This window comes from Alosa pseudoharengus, unplaced genomic scaffold (genome assembly GCF_046254945.1).
Source record: "Alosa pseudoharengus isolate Yale_2024_CS ecotype anadromous, Long Island Sound unplaced genomic scaffold, YU_APseudo_1.1 YU_APseudo_1.1_scf_18, whole genome shotgun sequence".
Classification (NCBI taxonomy): domain Eukaryota; kingdom Metazoa; phylum Chordata; class Actinopteri; order Clupeiformes; family Clupeidae; genus Alosa; species Alosa pseudoharengus.
The window spans coordinates 35838315-35850345 of NW_027468650.1; the positions used below are offsets into that span (position 1 = coordinate 35838315).

The window sequence follows — 12031 nt, forward strand, 5'->3', positions numbered from 1 at the left end:
GAGCTGGGTCTTCAGGAGTTTTTTGAAAATGGAGAAGGATGTCCCTGCCCTTGTAGGAACTGGCAGTGTGTTCCACCAGCGAGGAACAACAGATGAGAAAAGTTTGGTTTGGCCTGAGCGTACCGGTGGTAGAGCTAGACGTCGTTCGTCTGAGGAGCGCAGCTGTCTGGTGGTAGTGTATGTCTGTATGAGGGCATTCAAGTAGGTGGGAGCAGAACCGGAGACTACTTTGTAGGCAAGGGTTAGAGCCTTGAATTTGATGCGGGCCGCCATAGGTAGCCAGTGTAGCTGGATGAGCAACGGGGTAACATGTGCCCTTTTGGGTTGGTTGTAGACCAGGCGCGCCGCGGCGTTCTGGATCATCTGAAGGGGTTTCACTGCGCAGGCTGGGAGACCTGTCAGGAGGGCGTTGCAGTAGTCGAGTCGTGAGATGACTATTGCCTGAACCAGGAGTTGGGTAGCATCTTGAGTCAAGTAAGTCCTGATTTTCCGTATGTTGTAGAGTGCAAAACGGCATGACCGGGTGACTGAGGCAACATGATCTGAGAAGTTCAGTTGGTTGTCGAGAACAACTCCTAGATTTCTTGCAGTCCTGGTAGGTGAAACAGACAGGGAGTCAAATTTGATGTTGATGTCGTGGTGTATGGTAGGTTTAGCTGGGAGGACCAGCAGTTCAGTCTTTGAGAGGTTCAGCTGGAGGTGGTGTGCCTTCATCCATGTAGCTATGTCTGAGAGGCAGTCCGAGATCCGTGCTGAAACCAAGGGGTCATCAGGTGGAAAGGACAGATAGAGCTGTGTGTCGTCTGCATAGCAGTGGTATGAGAAGCCATGTGAACGGATAATCTGTCCCAAGGAGGTAGTGTATAGTAGATAGCAAAGAGAAGGGGGCCCAGCACTGAGCCCTGGGGGACCCCTGTGGTGAGATGGTGAGATGCAGATAGTTGACCAAGCCATGATACGTTAAACGAGCGTCCTGTGAGGTAGGATTCAAACCAGGAGAGAGCAGAACCGGAGATTCCCATGTTAGCGAGTATAGAGAGAAGGATGCGGTGATTAACCGTGTCAAAGGCAGCCGATAATTCAAGCAGAATGAGTACTGATGACCGATCGGTCGCCCTGGCTTCTTTTAAGGCTTCTGTTACAGACAGCAGAGCCGTTTCGGTAGAGTGGCCGCTTTTGAATCCAGACTGATTTGGATCCAGAAGGTTGTTCTGTGAAAGGAAGTCAGAGACCTGTTTGGAGACTTCTCATTCAATGCCTTTGGATAGGAAAGGCAGGAGTGAGACAGGGCTGTAGTTCTCGACTTGAGCAGGGTTGAGAGAAGGTTTCTTAAGTAACGGTGTTACCCGGGCCATTTTTTGAACGCTGTTGGAAATGTGCCGGAGGTTAGCGAGGCATTGATCACATGTGTGATAGCTGGTGCGATGGTCGGGCTGATGGACTGAAGTAGGCTCGTAGGTATAGGGTCCAGCGAGCATGTGGTAGGATGGCTGCATGTCAGGAGTCTAGATACTTCACTCTCGGAGAGAGGCGCGAATGCTGAAAAAGATGTTTCAGCAGCCTCTAGAGGTTGTAGGAGTGCGGTATCCGAGTCGGATGCATTGTGTGGGCATGTAGGGAATTGACTGCTGATTGCCGCCACTTTGTTTGTAAAAAATGAGGCGAGGGTGTCCGCAGTAAGGCTGGATGGAGGAGGAGGCAGCTGAGGGTTGAGTAGCGATTTGAAGGTTGAGAAAAGCTTTCGAGTGTCTGTAGCGTTGATTTTGTCATTGTAGAAAGCCGTCTTAGCAGCAGTTAAGATATGATGACTAGTTGCCTATAAGTATTATAATGGTGCAAAAAGTCAAACTTCAGAGGCATGTTATCAATAACCTTTATTGGAATGTAAATGTACATCCAAGTTTAGCTTCAGGAATCTGTGAGGGTACTGGATCAAGGATAACAAAACTGGAACCCAGGGCAGGCTGTCAAAATGAATGATTAATCCAGGTGAGGGTGAGGGTGTGGCCAAAGAACCTTCAGTGGATGACTTCATTTTGAGGGCTGCTGAAGTAAGTTGTGTGTACCTCTCTAGACGAGTGTGGTGTTTCCTCTGTGGAGAAGTTGAATGCACAGGCACAGATTGAGATTCAGATTATTTCTCTCAAACTACAAACTCAGACTATCTAGGACTTCTGCTGTATTAAATGACATGCTTGAAGTTCATGAATGAAGGTCAGACTACAAGTTAGGGAGCAGTTTTTACTGGTCTATGCAGTTATGCTGAGCAGACCAGAACATTGCTATTTTAGGACCACAGGCAGCTGCTGGCATGAAAAGTAGCATTATTAGTCTGACTAAATTCATTTTAAACAGCATTTGGCTGATAGTTGGTAGTTGGGCCTATTACCTCTTTACAAGGACCCATAGGCCTGCCTGCCCCACACAGGCGTGCACACTCTCATACACAGACAAGATCATGCCTATCCTTAGTACATGCTTTATCAACCAGCTGTAAAATATAGCTTGGCACAATTAACTTTAAGATATAGCATATAGCAATATAGGCTCAGATAATATTTGCCTAAAGTTGAATTTCAAATCTCACACAGAGCCCACCAAACAAATTTGCAAAGGGGGGCAGTCGTGGCCTACTGGTTAGGGCTTCGGGCTTGTAACCGCAGGGTTGCCGGTTCGATCCCCGACCAGTAGGAACGGCTGAAGTGCCCCTTGAGCAAGGCACCTAACCCTTCACCGCTCCCCGAGCGCCGCTGTAGCAAGGCAGCTCACTGCTCAGGGTTAGTGTGTGCTTCACCTCACTGTGTGTTCACTGTGTGCTCTGTGTGTTCACTAATTCGCGGATGGGATAAATGCAGAGACCAAATTCCTTGTATACACTGCTAGGAAGCAAATCATGGCATGTCTTGACATGTACCTAGCTATAGCAAACATTGCAAATTTACCATTAGTACGTTACTAAGTTACTACAATATTTTGTCAATAATCAACTGATAATAACAAATATACTTTATGCCTTTTCAAATTAGACGGCGAGTTTTTGAAAGCCATTAGCTCGTGGTACTTAGGTGCGCAGAGCTTGCGGCGCTTTTGAAAGGAGTTGTTTTTGCATCTAACCATTTCGAAAAAATTCTTCCAGTGAGCCAACCTACCAACCTCCTCGCTGGTGCTTGTTTGGGACATTTTGCTTGAGTTCTCTTGAGTCTCTGCCACGGACATCCTTGGCCTTGGCTACTGCTATGTCCTTGCTGGAGGAGTGTGACGTTGATTTGTGTCATGTGCAGCTGTGATGGATTGTGTACAAACCAATAGGGTGTCGGAATGGTATATGTTTATACTTCTCATCCAACCACAATCTAATTCACTCTATCCAGATGGCGCGATTTATCTGGAGTTTTTTTTATGAACAATGACAAGCCGGAATGAAAACAAGCCAAAATAGGAGTAAGCCTGGATTTAAAAGCAGTGATGGAGGGGGCAGTTCTTATATCAGGTGGCAGCGTTCTGGACCATCTGAAGGCGTAATAACAGTGATTGGGGGAGAACTAGGTAGAGGGAATTGCAGTAATCAAGCCGTGATGTTATAAAGGCATGAATGACTTGTTCCAGTTTGTGATATGACAGAAAGGGTTTAAGCTTGGTGATGGTTCTCCACTGATAAAAGCTACTCTTGACAACAGATGCGATCTGTTTATCAAGACAAAGCCCAGAGTCAAAGATAACAGACAAATTTCTTGCATGTGGTTTGACAAATGAGGAGAGGTGACCTAACTGTACGTACACACCGCCGCCGACTTGAGCTTCCAAATAAGCTTGGGTCGCCCTGTCAAGGACGCTTGTCAAAAAAGTACAGGGAAGCTTTGGGCGCTTTGGCCGCTGTGATGTGGCAGCATCATGTTCTATCTTACTACTTTATTTAAAGGCCATCTATTCCGATTGGTTGCTGGTCGTTGGTCGCTGAACCGCGTCATAGCTCATTACCATAAAGTTGACTTACTTTCATTTTCTTGAAAATGAATGACTTCCTGAATCTTTGGAAGCTCAAGTCGGTGGCGGTGTGTACATACAGTAAGTTGTCAGTGAGGGGGTTACTAGACTTGGAGAGGCCAAACAATATCACCTCTGTTTTGATTTCACTTTGATTTCATTAAGGCATTCTTGGAGAGCCTGCATAGAATACCTGGGTTTAAATGGGAGATACAGCTGTGAATCATCTGCATAGAAGTGGAAGGAAATATTATACTTTCTGATGATGTCACCTAATGGCAGCATGTACAGGGAGAAGAGAACTGGGCCCAGAATGGATCCCTGGGGGACTCCACAAGACACAGAGGCTATGGAAGAGGAACACTGAGAATGACCTGTGACTGAGATAAGAGATAAACCATTTTAGAGCTGTACCTTTAATGCCAACCCACTGTTCAAGGAGCCAGGAGAATGTTCGACAGTGTCAAAGGCAGCACTGAGGTCTAGTAGGATCAATATGGCATTACCACCAGAGTCTAGCGTGAGGAGCAGATCATTAGCCACCTTTAACAAGGCTGTTTCGGTACTGTGGCCGGCTTTAAAGCCTGACTGAAAGAGCTCCAGGATCTCAGCTGAATTTAGGAATGGTATAAGTTGTGATAAGACCATTTTTTTCAATATTTTTGACAAAATGGGAGTTTAGAGATGGGACGGTAGGTCTTTGGACACTTAGGATCAAGGTTATGCTTTTTAAGCAACGGCTGGACAACCAGGAACAGTGCCAGAGGCAAGGCAGGAGTTCAGAATTACCTGAATGCTGGGGCCAATAATGTCAGAAGTGTCTTTTATAATTTTGGTGCAGCATCATGTGGGGAAGTTGTTGGTTTCATATGCTTTACTATGTCCCATAGTACAGCAAAAGACACCTGTAGAAACTGATCAAAGGTAGCTGTGATAATGCCAGATATAGGGGGGTGAATAGTTCAATTTTATCAATGAAAAACTGTAAGAATGTCTCACAGATGTCAGTGGATGGTTCAGTTTCAGGAGAGAGTTGGGGATTTATGACTGAGTATAAAGTTCTAAATAGGATATTTTTGAGTGGGTCATAGACTCCTTGAGAATCCCAAAATGTCATTTCTATTTTGCGGGTTCTGCTGTGGGCCAAGTTAAACCTTGTTTGTGCTTCAGCATCAGAATCAAGGTAAGCTATGGAGTGATGAGTGTCCAAAGGAATAGGTACTGTAGGCTATCCGCTATCCCCCAGTAGGCTACCCATCAAGTTCTCCTAATTAACGCATTAATTAGCCTGTAGTGGATCTGATAATATTCCAAATATGTTGCTCAAATTAGATTCTTGGTACATCCTGGCATCGTGTACTGACCCTGCCATTTCGCCTTCACGTTTGTGATAAGATTTGACGCATCACATATCATCTGGCAATTATTAAAATAAAACTAGAAAAGCATTTCCTGAAGGAAATACAGTGCATGAAAATGCAAAAATATGAGGTAAAATATCATACAGAGTAAAACAAACTATATTGGTTGCTAGGTAGATGAGGTTTAATATAGTTGGAATGACTGAACAGTTAAATAGGTGGATAGTTTATATGGTTAAATTATTTGCCAGGTAGATGAGGTTTAATATAGTTGGAATGACTTCAGGTGGTTCCTAGGCTGTTGCTAGGGTAGTAATGGTGGTTGCTATGCTGTTGCTAGGGTACTTGAAGTGGTTGCTAGGTTAGTTGTGGTGATTGGTATGCTGGTTGCTAGGTTAAACTCATTGGTTGTTAAATTGGTTGCTAGGTTGTAATTGTGGAAGTGGTTAGTAGGCTGTTGCTAGGGTATTTGACATGGTTGCTAGGCAGTTGCTATGGTACTTGAGGTGGTTGCTAGGCTGTTGTTACGTTAGTTATGGTGGTTGCTATGCTGGTTGCTAGGTTAAACTCATTGGTTGCTATATTGGTTGCTAGGTTGTAACTGTGGAAGTGGTTGCTAGGCTGTTGCCTGGGTATTTGACATGGTTGCTAGGCTGTTGCTAGGGTTCTTTAAGTGGTTGCTAGGCTGTTGCTAGGTTAGTTCTGGTGGTTGCTATACTGGTTGCTAGGTTAAACTCATTGGTTGCTATGTTGGTTGCTAGGTTGTAACTGTGGAAGTGGTTGCTAGGCTGTTGCTAGGGTATTTGACATGGTTGCTAGGCTGTTGCTAGGGTTCTTTAAGTGGTTGCTAGGCTGTTGCTAGGTTAGTTGTGGTGGTTGCTATGCTGGTTGCTAGGTTAAACTCATTGGTTGCTATGTTGGTTGCTAGGCTGTAACTGTGGAAGTGGCTGCTAGGCTGTTGCTAGGGTCTTTGACATGGTTGCTATGTTGTTGCTAGGGTACATGAGGTGGTTGCTAGGCTGTTGCTAGGTTATTTGTGGTGGTTGCTATGCTGGTTGCTAGGTTAAACTAATTTGTTGCTATGTTGGTTGCTAGGTTATAACTGTGGAAGTGGTTGCTAGGCTGTTGCTAGGGTATTTGACATAGTTGCTAGGCTGTTGCTATTGTACTTGAGGTGGTTGCTAGGCTGTTGCTAGGTTAGTTGTGGTGGTTGCTATGTTGGTTGCTAGGTTAAACTAATTGGTTGTTATATTGGTTGCTAAGTTGTAACTGTGGAAGTGGTTGCAAGGCTGTTGCTAGGGTATTTGACATGGTTGCTATGTTGTTGCTAGGGTACATGATGTGGTTGCTAGGCTGTTGCTAGGTCAGTTGTGGTGGTTGCTATGCTGGTTGCTAGGTTAAACTCATTGGTTGCTATATTAGTTGCTAGGTTGTAACTGTGGAAGTGGTTGCAAGGCTGTTGCTAGGGTACTTGAGGTGGTTGCTATATTGGTTGCTAGGTAGATGAGGTTTAATATAGTTGAATTGACTGAACAGTTAAATAGGTGGATAGTTTAAATGGTTAAGTTATTTAATAGGAAATTATTGTAGTGAGGACTTTTATTTTGAAACAGTTGTTGACAGAGGAAAGAGTTGAACATGATGTGTAGTCTTAATAGAATGAGACTGTATGCTTAAAGCAGGGTTCCTACACATTTTCCATTTCAAAATTCCATACTTTTTCCATACTCAAATGTTCAAACTTCTCGTTAGATTTTTCTGACCATATTCTAGACATTGTCAATGGAGTGTTCTACTAGCATTGTGAAAAGCTGTATAATAATGTTTATTATGAACTTGTTAGCCCTCAGAAAACACTTGCCCATTGTTGGATACTTTTCGTTGGGGAAGTGCTGTGTTGGAAGGTGCACTCACATTTGATACAGCATAGCCTACATATGTTGGGAGACTAGTGCACTGCTGGCAGAGGCCTCAGAAATCACCGTAAACAGTATTATTTGTTTGCAAAAACAGTTTATCAGATAATGCAGTATCCATGTCTTGGTAACTTTTACAAAATCAAAAAAGTCTACCAGTGTTTTAGCCGAAAATAGCAGAGCTACGCAAACAAACCAGTGCACAATGGCATAAGGCACATGCATAGAACAGGGGTTCTCGATTTGGTTTTGGTACCAGGGTCCCCTTGTGGGAGAGTTTTTTCTGAGGACCCCCATTCAATTGTATTTTGATGATGTGGACTGACAGTTAAGCTACACAACAGTAGGAATGCTTCATTATGACCTGAGTGAAGTGATTGGTACTGTAGATGCAATAGTCTGGCAACACAAATATTTCTCCATACCCTTGTTTCTTTTTTCCATACTTATCCAGACCTGGAAATTACTAAAATCAAATTCCATACTTTTCCAGGTTTTCCATACTGCGTAGGAACCCTGTTAAAGCCTGAGAAACTGACAGTTGATCCAGGTGGCCTGGCCACCTGGCAGAAGATTCTAATTGCTATGATGTCATAAAGGCCCATGTTAAGTCAATGGGGAAATTTCAATAGTTTTTAATTATGGTTATGGTTATGGTTATGGTTATGGATTTAGCAGACGCCTTTGTCCAAAGCGACATATAAATACAAAACAACATAATAATATTTAAAAATGAACAGGGAACAGATTAAAATCTAGGTCAAATATAGTAAGGAGAATAGTTGTAGTACACAATAATATCAATTCAATCAATAGCCTAATAAAAAAGCAATGTAAAAAAGGGGAAAGGCAATAATAAAAACAATAATGTCAATTCAATCAATAATATAAAACAATAACATGCTAAGACTACATTAAGGAGAATATCAATAATAAACAATAATGTCAAATTAATTAACAGCCCAATTAAAATAAAACAACATTATATAAACCATAACACATAAGCGCTTAAACAACTAAGTATATGTTGAATAGGAATGTCTTTAGACCCCTCTTAAACGACCCAAAACTACCACAGGAACGGAGACCACTGGGCAGTTCATTCCACCAACATGGAACCACTGAAGAAAAGAGTCTGGAATTAGACCCAGTTTTTATGACTGGTCGACACAACATACGCTCACCAGAAGACCGCAGTGGGCGGTTGGGGATGTAAGGCTTGATTATTGAATTAAAATAACTAGGAGCAGATCTAGTTAGTGTCCTATAGGCCAAAGTGAGAGATTTAAATTTAATTCTGGCTACTATAGGGAGCCAATGGAGAGTAACTAGGAGAGGAGTTACATGTGTCCTCTTTGGCTGATTGAAGACCAGGCGTGCTCCAGCATTTTGAATCAGCTGTAATGATCTTGTTACACAAGCGGGTAAGCCAGCTAACAGTGAATTACAATAGTCCAGCTTAGAGATGACCATGGTCTGAACAAGAAGTTGTGTGGAATCTTGTGTCAGATAAGGTCTGATCTTCCTAATGTTGTAAAGCATAAACCGGCATGATTTTGCAATAGAAGCTATATGCTCAGAGAAGTTAAGTCGGTCATCAATTACAACGCCCAAGTTTCGTGCCGATCTAGTTGGGGTCAGTGAAGTTGAGTCAAGCTGGATGTTAATCTGTTGGGGAATAGCTGTTTTAGCTGGAAACACCAAAAACTCTGTTTTTGAGAGATTAAGCTGAAGGTGCCGATCTTTCATCCAGGCTGAAATATCCTTAAGGCATGCAGAAATCCGGTGGGAAACACTAGAGTCATCAGGTGGGAAAGACAGGTAAAGTTGAGTGTCGTCTGCATAACAGTGATGGTCAAATCCATGGGAGCGAATAGTATCACCTAAGGAAGTGGTGTAAATAGAGAAAAGCAAGGGTCCTAATACTGATCCCTGAGGCACACCTGTGGTGAGGGCATGAGACTTAGATACTTGTCCCTGCCAAGACACGTTGAAAGAACGCCCTTTAAGGTAAGATTCAAACCAGTCAAGAGCTTTTCCAGAAATTCCCAGTTCAGATAGTATAGATAGGAGAATGTCATGGTTAACAGTATCAAAGGCTGCAGATAAATCTAGTAGAATTAATACTGATGACTGAGCAGAGGACTTAGCTACTCTCAATGCTTCAGTCACAGACAGAAGAGCAGTTTCAGTAGAATGACCACTCTTGAAACCAGACTGCATAGGGTCTAGTAGATTATTCTGATGAAGAAAGTCACAAACTTGCTTGAAGACCACTTTCTCCAAAACCTTTGACAAGAAAGGAAGAAGGGAGACAGGTCTGTAGTTCTTCACCTCAGTTGGATTAAGTGTACTTTTCTTTAGCAGAGGTGTAACCCTAGCCTGTTTAAAAGAATAAGGAACTATTCCAGAACTGAGTGAAGCATTAAATACATGTGTGACTGCTGGTAGAACAGCGGGTGAGATAGACTGTAGAAGAGTGGACGGGACAGGATCTAATGGGCATGTTGTTGGACGACATCGCTGAAGCAATTGAGAGACTGCTTCCTCATCAAGAGGAGAGAAAGAGTCAAATGACGGGGTCATACTAACACAAGGCAAAGCCCTCCTTATAGGAGCATCAAACTGAGCACTTATTTTAGCAACTTTTTCAGTGAAAAATGTTGCAAAGTCATTTGCTGACAGTGAAGTAGTTGATGGTGGTGGTGGAGGATTGAGGAGAGATTTGAAAGTAGAAAAAAGTTGTCTACTGTCAGTGGCGCTCTCAATCTTGCTTTGATAGAATGCCTTTTTTGCAAGTGTAACAGTGGATGAAAAGGATGACAGCAAAGACTGGTAGTTACTAAGATCATTTCCATCTCTGGATTTACGCCATTTCCTCTCAGCAGCTCTAAGTTCCTTTCGTACTGAGACTATACTGTTCGTCAGCCATGGATGGCGAGGTTTAGAACGAGTAGGTCTTGAGGAAAGAGGACATGCTGCATTCAGACAAGATGCCAGTGTAGAGCAGAGAGTCTCTGTAGCGTCATTAACCTCAAGTGTCAAGAATGAGCTAGGAGTAGGTAAAGCAGATGTTACTAATGTTGCAAAATGGTTACTTGAGAGGCTTCTGAGATTACGCCGGAACGAAATTATCGGAGGAGGAGCAGCTGGGTTATCCAGGAGACACACAGAGAATCTGATAAAGTGATGATCCGATACATGTAATGGATTAACCAAAACCTTGTCTGTATTACAGTTACGTACCAGAATTAAATCAAGATCTTTACCAGCCTTGTGAGTAGGAGGACTGTGGACACGTGTGACATTAAATGAGGAGAGTAAGGACAGGAAGTCAATTGCAGACGAGTTATCCAAATGAATATTAAAATCGCCAAGGATTAATAATGGGCATGCATCCATTGGAATAGCAGACAGTAGAATGTCCAACTCGTTCACAAAGTTCCCAAGTTGTCCTGGAGGGCGATAAATAACCACCAAGTATAATTTGTATGGTTCAGTTATCATGATGGCATGATATTCAAACGAGTTGTGGACCTGAGCAGGCAGCAACTGTGTAAACCTCCAATCATCAGAGACGAGAAAGCCTGTCCCGCCTCCTCTACCAGACGAACGACTGGTATGCGAAAAAGCATAACTGGTCGACAACGCTGCAGGCGTGGCAGTATTCTCCGGCCTAATCCACGTCTCTGTAAGCGCAAGCAATTGAAGCGATAACTGTGAGGCCAGAGCAGGAATGAAGTCCGCTTTATTCACTGCAGATTGGCAATTCCACAACCCTACAGAAAAAGTAGGACAAGCCTGCTGAACTGATTGTTGCCTTTCAACACCAGTACGCTTATTAACCTGACCGGATACAGGGATATGTTGAAGGCACATTATTAGAAGGATTGTCAGCTAACAAGACAAGGTGAGACAAGAGTGAAACTTATCTGAGAGGTGCCTTGCTTGTGTCCTTGCTCGGTGGACTCGTCGCAGGTAGACTCGATTCGTCTTGACACGAGTAAGTCTTCACACGAGGACGGCTGCACACGAGCGCTGACGCCTCCGCTGACGCTCCAGCACAATAACCACTTTAAATGCTAGTCCTAATTGATCACGCGGAAAACCACCCCCTCTAAAAACTCACGACACCAAGGCCAGTCTAAGCGCAATTAAACAGACAGCCGTAATGAAAACAATATCAACTACCACTACCCACTACGGCTAATAACTAGTTTACCAACTTGTAACTATGACAACTACATAAACAAATCCCTTAACAACACGAGACTCCCATACAATTAAAACTTACAGCAAGTGCGGACGCAGCTCCAGAAAAAAACGAGTTGAGTTCAGTAAAGCTAACGTTAACAATCTACTTAGTCCAGCTACACTTAAAAACACCACCCCCTCTAAAAACTCACGACACCAAGGCCAGTCTAAGCGCAATTAAACAGACAGCCGTAATGAAAACAATATCAACTACCACTACCCACTACGGCTAATAACTAGTTTACCAACTTGTAACTATGACAACTACATAAACAAATCCCTTAACAACACGAGACTCCCATACAATTAAAACTTACAGCAAGTGCGGACGCAGCTCCAGAAAAAAACGAGTTGAGTTCAGTAAAGCTAACGTTAACAATCTACTTAGTCCAGCTACACTTAAAAACACCACCCCCTCTAAAAACTCACGACACCAAGGCCAGTCTAAGCGCAATTAAACAGACAGCCGTAATGAAAACAATATCAACTACCACTACCCACTACGGCTAATAACTA

At 43.2% G+C, this 12031-nt stretch overlaps 1 protein-coding gene across 1 annotated transcript in view; it reads left to right on the plus strand.

Moving 5' to 3' along the window:
- The first annotated feature begins 4010 nt into the window (after window positions 1-4010).
- LOC143131795 (coagulation factor XIII A chain-like) overlaps window positions 4011-12031 on the plus strand; it is a 109883-nt gene continuing 101862 nt past the window's right edge. Inside the window, exon 1 of the mRNA XM_076291387.1 lies at window positions 4011-4065. Within this exon, the coding sequence (XP_076147502.1) occupies window positions 4011-4065 (55 nt within the window). The remainder of the gene's footprint in view (window positions 4066-12031) is intronic.